A 14190-nucleotide genomic window follows, 5' to 3' on the forward strand; every position below is an offset into this window, starting at 1 on the left:
GTGTGGGGTCTTTGAGCTCACCTTAAGGTGTATCTCCCAAGCTCCCTAATTGGTTCTTTGGCACACTAGATGGCTCATCACTGGTGCAAAACCGAAGAAAATTCCAGAACAACGCTGGCCAGACTTCAGTCCTGGCTCTACCACTTATGCATTAGGAGGCCTGTCATTCTAGGCCTCAGTTTCCTCACCTGTAACACCTGGGTACTAATAGTATTTAGCCAAGCTATTTGAAAGAGGAAATGGAACCACACCTTTCTACGCAGGTGTGGTTATCAAGAGTATTTTTATTAATAGCATCCTCTACCTTCCAGGCCAAGGCTAGGGTGCAGCAGAGACCCCGAACCTGTGCTTCCTGAGCCCACCCCGCCCCCGCACTCAGCCCGCGCATCCCCATCCGCGCACCTACTACGCCCCGCCCACACCCCCGCCCTCCACAGGCCCCGCCCTTCTCAGACCCCGCCTCCCAGGATGCCGCAGCCAATGAGGCCGTGTCCCCGCATCCGGGGATTCCGGCGCGGCCACCGCCTCCAGCGCACATACGGCCATGGCGGAGGTGAGTGAGCGGGCCGGGGGAGCCGGCCCCCCGCCCCCGCGCAACCGCGCTCTCAGCCACCGGACCTCGGCTACGTCCGGGCCCCGGGAGCGGACATACTCCCACTTCGAGGATTCGAGGCTGTGTCTAGGGCGCCGCGCCCGTCGGAATTCGACGGGCGCGGGGCTTCGTCTAAAGCCGCCCCCGGCCCTGGCACCCCCCAGCCCCCGCCCGGGCTGCCACATCGCGGGGCTGCAGTGCGCATGTGCGGGGGCTGTGGCGCCGCCGAGGGCAACGAAATGGGGAGGGGGTGGGGAGGACGGATATATTGATAGTTGGGGGCGCATTGGGGGTTCCCTTTCCCTCCCCGGTCCGGTAGTGCTCCTTGCGCCCCTCCCCAGCCTTTACCAACTTTGCGGAGCGCTCCCTAGTCGTGCGGTCGCGGCGCCGCGCTCACTCAGCCCAGACCCCGCGTGGGACTCAGCGCTGCAACCCACTCTTTGCCGGGCACCGCGGTTTCGCTCTCCCGCGGGATGCCGGGCGGGATTCGAACTCGGCACAGGGGGTGGGGTGTGTTGGGGTTTCCTTCGGGCAGGCAGTTAGATTTAGTCTTTACTCGGAAGTTACTTCTCGAAGCCTTTGCTCTCGGTTGGTAAGGCAGACTCAATATCCCTTACCCCAAATCCTTGAGGCCTGATATATTTTGGAATTCAGAGTTTTTCCGATTTGAGGATTTGTGGGTTTTGCAACTGTGATGCTTGAGTCCTCCTATCACCTAGGACCGTCTGGGATAAAGAAAGTTAATAGCTTCTTGTCAGGTCAAAGCAGAAAAAAAACCTTTCACTTTTGGGGTTTCTTGTCTTTGGAGTATTGGATAAGACAGTGCAGACGGTGCTCTCACCTTTCTAGAGCTGTAGTGAGAATGAAATGGGGGTAAATATACCTGCTAGGGGTTCAGTAAATGTGACTCTTAGTGAATGATAGGTCTGGGAATGCAGATAGTGAATGATAGGTCTGGGGATGCAGAAGTTAAGACCACTGCCAAACAGGTCCACAGACTCTGCAGGTGGTCCTCATCAGATGGGTGGGTGGTGTTACTGAGACCACCAAGGTCCAAGGTACTCACCCAGTGAGGTGCAGCAGGTTTGTAGGATATTCTGCCTGGTTATGACGCCACATTGAGTGTTTAGTACCATGTCGATGTCTTAGAACATAGGTAGCCCTGGCCGGTTGGCTCAGTGGTAGAGCGTCGGCCTAGCGTGCGGAGGACCCGGGTTCGATTCCGGCCAGGGCACATAGGAGAAGCGCCCATTTGCTTCTCCACCCCTCCGCCGCGCCTTCCTCTCTGTCTCTCTCTTCCCCTCCCGCAGCCAGGGCTCCATTGGAGCAAAGATGGCCCGGGCGCTGGGGATGGCTCCTCGGCCTCTGCCCCAGGCGCTATAGTGGCTCTGGTCGCAATATGGCGACGCCCAGGATGGTCGCAACATGGCGACGCCCAGGATGGGCAGAGCATCGCCCCCTGGTGGGCAGAGCGTCGCCCCATGGTGGGCGTGCCGGGTGGATCCCGGTCGGGCGCATGCGGGAGTCTGTCTGACTGTCTCTCCCTGTTTCCAGCTTCAGAAAAGAAAATGCAAAAAGAAAAAGAACATGGGTAGGTGTTGTGGAGGGCAGAACTGGCTAGTCTCTCCCACCAGTAATTTTCTCTGGGGCAGTAAGAGGCTCTGCATTTGTGCCAAAGAGGGTGTGGGCATCTGGGTGCAACACTAGACCTCACCAGCCAATTCTGGCCTGGTGCTGAGTGCTGGGATCCAAAGGGTTTTTGGAGTTAATACTCCTTTCTTATGGGGCATTTGGGGAAACAGGTCTCATTGGGGCAGTGGCTGGCCTTACAGTTTGGAGGCAGAGAAGCCATGTGTCCCGGTGGCCCAGCAGGTACAAGGTGTTTGAGTGTCTGTGTCTTGGCTCAGAGGCATAGGTGGTGTTTTTTCTGGGCACCAGGTGTCATTTGGGCAACACTCTTGGCCTGGAACGTAGCTGTGTATCATGAGTGGAAGGACCAGACTCCCAGCCAGCCTCCCTTGATTACTGCTGGGTTTGGTTGTTGACTTTGCCTTGCCCAGTGTTGAGCCCCTGGAACCCTCACAGCAGCCAGGTGCCCTGGGTGCTCTTATCACCCCTGTTGGACAGTTTGGGGTGGTGACTTTTAGAGTGAACTTGAGTTGGCTTCCTTGAAGAAAACCTTTGTATGAGATCCCCTATGTGCTTGGCTCCGTGGGAGTCCCTGAGGGTCTGGCTGTGAGTGGAACTCAATAGTGGCTGTCCTAAAGGGTTTTAGAGGCTGCTGGTCAGTCAAGCACCAACAAATGTGCAAAGGTCATAAGCCACGGCGCCAGTCTCTGCTCAGGAGACTTGTGGCTTTGGAGCCTCTTATTCTGTGTGACTTTGGACAGGTTGCTGAATGTCTCAGAGCCATGGTTTCCTCATCTCTGAAGTGGGAAGAGCCAAGAGCAAAAGAGGTCGCAAGAGATAGGGGCTCAGAGGCTTGCAGAGAGAAGTTGAATCTTACAAAATCACTGATAACCAGCTCTCTAACTGATGAAAGTGGTGATTTTTTACCTAGCAGTAATGGCTTGACCAGGATTAGCTGCCTGCTTTTTGTCATCATCAAAGTAGCCATCAGCACCCAATCAGCATTGAGAGGAGAGTGGGTGCTTGAGAGTAGATGGGGTGCTTTGTACTGTTTTCCTTACAGATACCTAAGTACATGGTGTTTGTCTTGTGCTTAAAACAATGTGACTTTTTTGTCCTCTGGATGTAGTACCTCTTCTCTCTGTGATCCCTGGTGGGGTGGTCCCCATAGATCTGCCCTGTCATCCATGCCGGCTCCCTAGACTCCTTCCTTTTTCTTGTGCACCCTGTACTCTGGAGGGACTTGGCTGCCATGATGCTGTTCCAGTGCTCTACAGGCCCTGCCTGGAGACGCCCTGAGAGGCTTCCCCTGATCTCACTATGGCCCCCTACCCCCATTTTCTTCCTCAGTACTGGACACATCCACTTGTTTGTTATCAGTGTCACCAACTAGACTGCTAACTCATGTAGGCGGAGACGGGTGGAACCTGTTTATGGATTGACTGCCGTGCACTTAGTGCCTGCTGCTTTACCTGGCCCAGGTGAAGCAGTCAGTAAGTGCTGGTCAAATGGAGTGGTAAAGTGCTGGGACAGCCCATTGGAAGACCACCTCTGCTGGTGTGGGTAGAGGTTCTTCCAGTTAGTTATTGCTGAGAAATTAATCACCTGGAAACACAGTTTTTCAAAACAGCAGTCATTTTTTTTTTATTATCTTTCATGGTTTTGAGGGTTGACTAAGCTCGGCCAGGCAGTTTTCACTCAGGGTTAGTTATGCGGTTGCAGTCCAGTGGTGGCTGGGGCTGGAGGAAAGCTGCCTTGTTCAGGTGTGGCTGCTGGTGCTGGGTGCTGGCTGGGACACCTACACATGACTTGTCTGTGTGGCCTGGGCTTCCTTATAGCACAGGGGTCGGGAACCTTTTTGGCTGAGAGAGCCATGAACGTCACATATTTTAAAATATAACTCCATGAGAGCCATACAACGACCCGTGTACGTGCGCATTATCCAATAAAAATTTGGTGTTGTCCCAGAGGACAGCTGTGATTGGCTCCAGCCACCTGCAACTATGAACATGAGCGGTAGGAAATGAATGGATTATAATACATGAGAATTCTTTATATTTTTAACGTTATTATTTTTTCTATTAAAGATTTGTCTGCGAGCCAGATGCAGCCATCAAAAGAGCCACATTTGGCTCACAAGCCATAGGTTCCGACCCCTGTTATAGTATGTTAGCTGAGTTCCAACAGTGACTGTCTCAGAAGATACCAGGTAGAATCTGAGTTGCATTTTACAACTTAGCCTAGGAAGTCACATAGAATCCTTCCCACCAAAGTCACAGGCCCAGCCAGACGAACAGGGAGGGGGCACAGATCCCCACTTCTTGAAGGGAGGCAGACATATTAGTGTCACATGAAGAAGAGTGTGTGGGTGCACCATCTTGGAGAATTGGACCTGCCACAGCATCACAGGGGGTTAAACCTGAAAGGGGTAAGTAGCAGTTAGATGAAGCACTGGAAGAAGGGCTGTTCTGTGCCTGAGGAGTCAAGGCCCTTCCTCTTCCCCAGAGACGGAATGGGCAGTCTCCCTGTTGATGAGCTTGTACCTCATCCATGCACAGAAGGCCTGGCCTGGGCCCCAGTTTCTGTTACCCTCCTCTCGTTTGGGACCAAGTCTCTGGAATGCTGTCTTCCTTCCTTTACTTCCTCGCCCTGCTATTATTACCCTGAATGCCCGTAGCCAGCTCCCCATCCTCTTCTTCCATCTTGGCAAATGGAGCAGTGCCTGCTCAAACTGTGACTTGTGAACCAGGGGAAGTTGAGCCCTTGGGAATCACACCATTGAGGGTGAGCTTGCACTGGAAGTCAGGACAGGGAGAGGGAAGAAATCCAAGAGGTCTGTATTTCTTCGTAAGTTTTTAGGAATTTGGAGTCACTTGGAAATGAACTTGGGGATCTGAGGCCACTGAGGCCGCATGGAGCAGGCTGCTCAGAGCCTCTGGGGAGAGGCTGCCTCCTTGTTCTTGCTCTTTCTGTCATTCCAACTGCTCTCTCTGCTCCTCTGCCTGAGTTCCCATGTCAGATGGCAGGTCAGATGAGGGCCAGTCCTCCTCAGACCCTGCCTGGGGGCCGTGCATTTAAGGTAGGAGGCAGCATCCAAGCAGAGCTGTTCTCTCTTATCTCCAGAAAAAGAGCTATTCACACGCTCTGGCTTCTGATTTCCCCCCTTACTCAGGGCTCTTGGTGGCATGACACAGAAAGCCAGTCGTAGCCAAGGTGGGAAGGGAGTCCAAAGAGGCTGCTGAACTGAAGCAGTCAGGAGGTCCTGGGGAGCGCCAGAGTGGTTTCTGAGGACACTTAGGGTGCTGGTACTACAGCAGTATATTGAATGATGGCAGCCCACAGTTTCTTGGAAGGAGAGGAGCCTGCTCCTGCTAGCCCACAGGCTTGATCCAGAGCACTAGGTGAGGTGCCCTGCAACTGCAGGATGGTAAAGGAGTTTTGAGTTGCAGAGTCTAAATCTGAGTTTCTAGTTGTACCACTTGCTCTTTGAGCTTGGGTAAGTGACTTGACTTCTTTGAGCTTTGATGTCCTTTCTCTTATGAAGAGAATGATTACACAACCTCTTGAGGTTTTCTCGAGGACTCTGAGGAAATCAGCATGGAAGTTCTTGCTACATTTTTTCCCCCTAGATTTTTAAACTCTATTTTAGTAAATAATCTAATCTTTTTCAAACTGCTTTAGTGATGTATGATTCACTTGTTTTAATGTGTACAATCCAGTGGTTTTCAATATATTCACAGTTATGCAACTATCTTCAGTTGATTTTAGAACATTTTCATTACCCCAAAAGAAACTTTGTACTTCTTGGTTGTCACTCCCCATCCTCCCCCTGTCCTTGGCACCCATGAACCCCTCTTTGTGAATTTGCCTGTTCTGGACATTTCACATAAGTGGAATCATATATACCATGTGATCTTTTGTGTCTGGCTTCTCTCATTGACCATCCACATTGTAGTGAATGTCACTGCCTTGTTCCTTTTCATGGCAGAGTATTATTTTGTTTTCTTTTGGCTTCTCTGTTCATCACCTGATAGACATAGGGATCTTTCCAGCTTTGGCTGTTGTGAAGAATCCTGCTGTGAACATACATGTGCAAGTTTCAGTTTTCTCTTGTCTGTAACAGGGGAAATGGAGCCTTTCTTCCTCTGCTCTCCTAGGCTTTCCACTGGGGTCCCTGTGATTTAGACTGAGGAAAGGCAAGCTGACTAACGAGTGAAATAAGCGGTGCACCTGACACGGGAGAACTGGGGTGGTGAAGATTTCGGCTTCAGTAGCATCTGAACAAAAGAACAATAAATCTTAGAGGAGTGACAACAAAAGAAAAGGACTTAGTTTCTTTTTTCTTTTCTTTTTAAAAGAGAGACAGACAGGAACATCGAGCTAGCTGCTACTGTATGTGCCCTGTCTGGGAATCAAACCAGCAACCTTTGTGCTTCAGGATCATGCTCCAACCAATCCATCTGTCCGGCCAGGGCCTAATTTTTTTTTTTTTATTGATTGATTTTTAGAGAGACACAGAGAGGAAGGGGGAGAGAGAGGGGAGGGATAAGGGAAGCATTTATTTGTTGTTCCACTTAGTTGTGCATTTGTTGGTTGTTTGCCGAATGTGCCCTGACTGGGGACTGAACCCTCACCCTTGTTGTTTTGGGATAATATTCTAACTGACTGAGCAACCTGCCAGGGCCCAAATGTTTATTTTTTATTGCTTTCAGAGAGAGGAAGAGAGAGAGAAAGAGACAGTAATGATCTGTTCCTGTATGTTTCCTGATCAGGGATCGTACTGCAACCTCTGTGCTTTGGGATGATGCTCTAACCCAGTGGTCCCCAACCTTTTTTGGGCCACGGACCGGTTTAATGTCAGAAAATATTTTCACAGACTGGCCTTTAGGGTGGGACGGACAAGCGTCAAGAGTGAGTCTTAGACGGATGTAACAGAGGGAATCTGGTCATTTTTTAAAAATAAAATATCATTCAGACTTAAATATAAATAAAACGGAAATAATGTAAGTTATTTATTCTTTCTCTGCGGACCGGTACCAAATGGACCAGTACCGGTCCACGGCCCGGGGGTTGGGGACCACTGCTCTGACCAACTGAGCTATCCGGCTAGGGCTAGCTGAATTTCTGAGGGCATCAAGTTGTGGGAAGATAAACACGGGACAGCTAGTGGCAGATCAGGCGAGTTAGGTAAGGTCTGTGTGTGCAGACTCTCGGTGCCATCTTGTCTTCAGTGATAAGTGGGCTCCCTTCCTGGGTTGGGGGGCACCCTCCCAGGATTTTATGCTCTGCTTTCAGGCAGATAGGGGCAGAGCTTATCCTGTGTCTGGTTTTCTCAGTTGCCTTCAGCTTGAAATAATCCTGCCAGAGTGGTCTATTTTGGGGTAGCATACTCTGAACCCCTTTAGTATATCCTTGGAGTGAAATAGCTGGTTTAACATTGTGCTAACTTTTGAAAGAACTGCTATTTCCCAAAGTGGCCGCTTCATTTTACATTCCCACATGGATCGTCCATGTGCTTTCTGACACTTTTTATGTTCTTATGGTCATTGTCATTTTGTGGTTACAAAGTGATATCTTAATGTTTTTGATTTGATTTCCCCTGATGTTGAACATTTTTTCATGTGCTTATTGGCTGGTCATTTTTTGCACCTCTGGAGAAATGTCTATTCAGACCCTTTATCAATTTTAAAATTGTATTATCTTGTCATTAATGCATTGTAAGAATTCTTTATATATTCTAGATGCAAGTTCTTCAGCTATATGATTCACAAATATCTTTTCTCATTCTGTGAGTTGTCTTTTCACTTTCTTGATAATGTCCTTTGAAGCACAAAAGTTTTTTATTTTGATGAAGTCAAATTTATCTATTTTTTCTCTTGTTGCTTGTACTTTTGGTGTCTTACTTCAGAAGCTATTGCCTAGTCCAGTGGTTGGCAAACTCATTAGTCAACAGAGACAAATATCAACAGTACAACAATTGACATTTTTTTTGAGAGCCAAATTTTTTAAACTTAAACTATATAGGTAGATACATTTCTTATCGAGGTAGCGCCCGCACGTGGTATTTTGTGGAAGAGCCACACTCAAGGGGCCAAAGAGCCGCATGTGGCTCATGAGCCAGGGTTGGCGACCAGGGGCCTAGTCTAACGTAACAAAGATTTATCCCTGTGTTTCCTCCTAAGCGTTTTCTGGCTTTAGCTCTTTTATATTTAAGGTCTTTGATCTACTGTATTTTGAGTTAATTTTTATATATAGTGTGAGATAGATGTTCAACTTTGTTCTTTTGGATGTGGATATCCAGTTGTCCTAGCGTCATTGTTGAAAAGACTGTTTATTCTCCACTGAATTGTTTTGTTACCTTTGTCAAAATTCAGTTGATTCTAAATGTGTGGGCGAATTTTTGGATTCTTTTTTTTTTTTTAAACCAGGATCATTTTTTTCCTTCTTTTTTTTTTTTTAAGACTTCATTTATTCATTTTACAGAGGGGAGAGAGAGAGAGAGAGAAGGGCAGGGGGAGGAGCAGAAAGCATCAACTCTCATATGTGTCTCGACCAGGCAAGCCCAGGGTTTCGAACCGGCAACCTCAGGGTTCCAGGTTGACGCTCTATCCACTGTGCCACCTGGATTCTTAATTAATTTAAATGCCCAGCTTTATGCCAGTACCATACTGCTTTGATTACTGTAGCTTTGTAGTAATTTTGAAATCAGGAAGTAGTCTCTTTCAAGGTTGTTTTGGCTATTTTGAGCCCCTAGAATTTATTTTCTCCTTTTTTTTAGTGAAGGAGAAAAACACAGACTGACAGACAGTGCCAGACAGACAGGAAGGGAGGGAGATGAGAAGCATTAACTCGTAGTTGCACTACTTTAGTTGTTCATTGATTGCTTTCTCATATGTGCCTTGACTGGGGGGAGGGGTTCCAGCTAAGCCAGTGACCCCTTGCTCAAGCCAGTAACCTTTGGGCTCAAGCTAGTGATCATGGGGGTCATGTCTATGATCCCATGCTCAAGCCGGTGACCCCATGCTCAAGCTGGTGAGTCCATGCTCAAGCCAGGTGAGCCCATGCTCAAGCTGGATAGGCCCACTCTCAAGCTGGTGACCTCAGGGTTTTGGACTTGAGTCCTCACTGGCATCCCAGGCCAATGCTCTATCCACTGTGCGACTGCCTAGTCAGACTGTATTATTTTTGGAATCTTGTTTGTCAGGGTCTGCATAGAAGGCAGCTGAGATTTCAATAGGCACTGCATTGAATCTGTAGATCAGTTGGGGAGTATTGACATCTTAACGGTCCTTGAACCATGGATATAGGATGTCTTTCCATTTTAGATCTTTCTTTCAACATATTTTGCACTTTTTAGAGTATAAGTTGTTTTTTTAATATTTATTTGATTGATTTTTTAAAATTGATTTGAGAGGGGGAGAGAGAGAGAGAGAGATAAGAACATTTGTTCCTGTATGTGCCCTGACTGGGGATCGAACTGGCAACCTCTGTGCTTTGGGATGATGCTAGTCTAACCAACCGAGCTATCCTGCCAGGACTAGAGTATAAGTTTTGAACTTCTTTTGTTAAATTTATTCCTAAGTATTTTATTCTTTAAGATACTATTGTAAATGGAATAGACAGGTTCCCACATGCACTCAACCAGGATCCACCTAGTAAGCTCACCAGGGAGCAATGCTCTGCCCATCTGGGGTGTTGCTCCATTGCAACCGGAGCCATTCTAGTGCTTGAGGTGAAGGCCACGGAGCCATCCTCAGCGCCTGGGCCAACTTTGCTCCAATAGAGCCTTGGCTGCAGGAGGGGAAGAGAGAGAGAGGAAGGAGAGGGGGAAGGGTGGAGAAGCAGATGGGCGCTTCTCCTGTGTGCCCTTGCCGGGAATTGAACCCGGGACTTCCACACACCAGGCTGACAACTTTACCACTGAGCCAACCAGCCAGGGCCTGGAATTATTTTTTTAATTTCCTTTTTGGGTTGTTAATTGCTAGTATATGGGAGTAAAAAATAGATTTTTTTCTTTTGACAGAGTCAGAGAAAGGGACAGATAGGGACAGACAGACAGGAAGGGAGAGAGAGATGAGAAGCATCAATTCTTTGTTGCAGCTCCTTAAGGTTGTTCAGTGATTGCTTTCTCCTATGGGCCTTGATGGAAGGGGGGAGGGGGAAGCTACAGCAGAGTGAATGATCCCTTGCTCAAGCCAGCGATCTTGGGCTTCAAGCCAGCGACCCCTTGCTCAAGTTGGATGAGCCCGTGCTCAAGCCTGCGACCTTGGGGTTTCAAACCTGGGTCTTCCGCGTTCCAGTCTGACACTATCCACTGTGCCGCCGCCTGGTCAGGCAAAAAATTGATTTTTATATTCTGATCTTGTAATGTGCTACCTTACTGAACTCATTTATTAATTTAGATTATTTTTAGTGGATTCATCAGTATCTTCTGTGCTAGATTATTTCATCTGCAAAAAGAAATAGCTTCACTTCTCTCCATTTTGGATTCCTTTTCTTCTATTTTCTTGCCCTGACTAGAACTTCAGTGCTATGTTGAACAGGAGGGTGGGTATCCTGTCATGTGCCTGGGGTCAGAGGCATTCAGCCTCTCACCACTAAGAGTTGTTATTGGATTTCATCAGGAGGTTTTTTATGAGCAGGTTGTTCTATTCCTAGTTTGTTGGCCTTTTAAAAATTTTAAGATATTTCTTTATACCACTAAAATATACCAATTTATTATCTATTTCTCTTAAAGATTTTTATTGATATTACAGAGAGTGGGTAGAGTGAGAAGTATCAACTCATAGTTGCTTCATTTTAGTTGTTCATTGATTGCTTGTCATATGTGCCTTGACCAGCAAGCCCAGGGTTTTTGACCAGTGACCTCAGCATTCTAGGTCAATGCATTATTCCTGAGCCACCACAGGCCAGGTAAAATATACCGATATAAAGTACTTAATTCAGTAGTTTATAATATGTTCACAGAGTTTTGAAACTGTTGCTTTTATTTAGTTCTAGGACATTTTCATCACCCTAAAAGGAAGCCCCATCCACATAAGCAGTCACTTCATCTCCTCCCCAGCCCCTGACAACCATGAATCTACTTTCTGTCTCTGTAATATGTGCCTGTTCTGGACATTTCACATAAATGGAATCATACACTGTGTGACTTTTTGATCTGGCTTCTCTCACTGAGTGTCATGTTTTCAAGGTTTATCTATTTGACAGTGTTCCACTTCTTTTTGTGGTTGAGTGGTAGTCTGGTGTGTGGATGGACAACATCTTGTTTACCCATTCATCTGCTGAAGGATTTTGGGGTTGTTTTACCTTTTGGCCTTTGTAAATCATGCTACTGCAAACATGCGTGTTTAGTATGGATGTATGTTTTTAGTTCTCTTGGGTATGTACCTAGGAGTAGAATTAAATGCTGGGTCACTTCATAACTCTGTGTTTACTTTTAGAGGAATTGCCAGATTTCCCCAAAGTGGCTATTTTGTCTTTTTTTTTTTTTTTTTTTTTTTTTGAGAAAGGGACAGAAAGGGAGAGAAATGAGAAGCATCAACTTGTAGACATACATCTCTTTAGTTGTTCATTGATTGTATCTCATATTTGCCTTGACGGGGGTTGGGGACCTCCAGCTGAGCCAGTGACCCCTTGCTCAAGCCAGTAACCCTGGGCTCAAGCCAGCGAACTTTAGACTTAAGCTGCTTCAGTGGGTGATCTCATGCTCCAGCTGGTGAGCCTGTGCTCAAGCTGGCAACCTCGGTGCCTTGAACCTGGGACCTCAGTGTCCCAGGTTGATGTTCTATCCATGGCAGAACCACCAGTCTGGCTGTTTTGCCTTTTGAAGGCTGGGACCCTTGTGAAATGGTCATTGTGTCAGACACAGCTGTCAGTGATTGCCTGTTGGGTGTGTGCAATAGGGCTATGTGTGGGCCTGGGTTACTTGGTCCCCGTGTCCTGGTGGGTGATCACTGCTGTTGGCTACTAGCTACGCCAGGCTCATCACAATCCCCAGTTGATGCTGTTTTTCCACCAGGAGATGAGGACATTAACGTTTCAAGGTTCTGGAGCTGCTGTGTGAGGCGGCGTCTGTGCATCCTCCTTGTGCTTCACTTAGGAGCAGAGCAGTAACCTCTAGCAGCTGCACCCTGATCCCACTCTTGGTGTTCGTCCTCAGCTCTTGGAGGCAGCTTGCATGTGTTAACCCCAGGAGTCCAGATGAGGCCACTTCCCAACGCCACCTGTGGAGCCAAGCTCTGACCTGTGCTTGTTCTTGGTGGGTTCTGGGCTGGCTGAGCTAACGCTGCCTCTTCTCCTTCACAGGCCTCCTCTCTGGAGAGGCAGAGCCCTCAAGTGATCTCCTGCATCACTCACAGCCTGTGCACTGGGGAGCCTGGATTGCCGGCAACAGCAGGTGCCTCCCTTGCCCCTACCTTCCTCCTGCCCAGGGCCATCAGGGCCACTGCAGTTGTAAGAAACAGAACCTTTTTTTTAAAAAAGTATCTTATTATTTATTTATTTATTTATTTTTTACAGAGACAGAGAGAAAGAGAGAGGGATCGATAGGGACAGACAGACAGGAACGGAGAGAGATGAGAAGCATCAATCATCAGTTTTTCGTTGTGACGTTCATTGATTGCTTTCTCATATGTGCCTTGACCGTGGGCCTTCAGCAGACCGAGTAACCCCTTCCTCAAACCAGTGACCTTGGGTCCAAGCTGGTGAGCTTTGCCCAAACCAGATGAGCCCACGCTCAAGCTGGTGAGCTCAGGGTCTCAAATCTGGGTCCTCTGCATCGCAGTCCGATGCTCTATCTACTGCGCCACTGCCTGGTCAGGCAGAAACAGAACCTTGCTCAACCTGGTGAGACAGAGATGGTGTGCTAGCCCCCCAAGTTCAGGGACAGGTGCAGACAGAGTGGCCAGGACTCTGTTTCCCAGTTTGTAGTGGAGATTGGGCCATCCAGGGGAGGACCAGAGTGTCTCGTCCAGGGGTTAGTGGGGGTCCTGCTGTGCCTGCACCAAGACTGAAGGAAAAGTCGGGCTGAGGGAGGTGGAATGGGTGCTGGGTGGGCACCATCCCTGGGCTGGCTGCTTGCCCCTTCCCACCTGGCCCCTGCAACTCCTCCTGCTGCTTTGTGCTTTGGGCCCACGTGGAGGACCAGCCTTGGTATTCATGGCTCCCTGGTTTGGGTTGATTGAGAACCAGCTATTTTTTGTTTGTTTGCTTATAAAATTCAACTTACTGAAGAGCAGTCATGGAGAGAGGGCAGTGAACACATCCTGGCTCTTTTGGGAAAACCCAAAATCTGATAACATCTACCACCCATTGGGCTGTGCATGGGACACTGCTGTGGCCCTGCTGAGGGAGAAAAACGGGACTAGCCTTTGTTGGGTCTGCTGTGCACTATTCATTGGCATTCACCCTACATTATGCATGCATTGAGTCACGGAGGTGGGTATACACCTGGGTGTGGATCTTAACCCAGGTGTGAACTCCCTGTGTTTCTGGAGCTGAGTGCCTTGGCCAAGCCATGCAGGCAGCAGGGACAAGGTGTGGAGGCAGCTCTGTTGAGTCTCTGTGCTGTATTCATGTGGACTCACCTGGGGCTTATCTGTTCCTTGTTCATTTGCTCTCTCCCCGGACCCTTGCAGGTGTCTGTGGTCAGGGAGACCACAGGTCTCCCAGGAATACACATTTCTAAGATGCCCAGAATTCATGTGCAGTAGGCTAGGTGTGTTCTTCTGTCAGGAGTCCTTCTGTTGGAAGTTCCCACATGGTAGACTGACATTGCTGACCTCTGGCATGTACAGACATGCAGCTTCATACCCACACAGTCTTACATATGCACATAGCCTCATAATGCGCACATGAATACGTGCACACACATGGCCTTACACTTGTGCACACACAGCCAAACTATATTTAGATGAACATGTCATGTATGCAGGCACACACAGCTGTGCACACACATATGTATACAT

The 14190-nt window shown here is 48.3% G+C and overlaps 1 protein-coding gene across 1 annotated transcript in view; it reads left to right on the forward strand.

The window, feature by feature from the left end:
- The first annotated feature begins 485 nt into the window (after positions 1–485).
- MIER2 (MIER family member 2) overlaps positions 486–14190 on the forward strand; it is a 32631-nt gene continuing 18926 nt past the window's right edge. The window contains exons 1-2 of the mRNA XM_066278483.1: positions 486–553; positions 12530–12620. Coding sequence (XP_066134580.1) covers positions 545–553; positions 12530–12620 — 100 coding nt within the window. The 5' untranslated portion in view covers positions 486–544. The remainder of the gene's footprint in view (positions 554–12529; positions 12621–14190) is intronic.

Source organism: Saccopteryx bilineata, chromosome 1 (genome assembly GCF_036850765.1).
Source record: "Saccopteryx bilineata isolate mSacBil1 chromosome 1, mSacBil1_pri_phased_curated, whole genome shotgun sequence".
NCBI lineage: Eukaryota > Metazoa > Chordata > Mammalia > Chiroptera > Emballonuridae > Saccopteryx > Saccopteryx bilineata.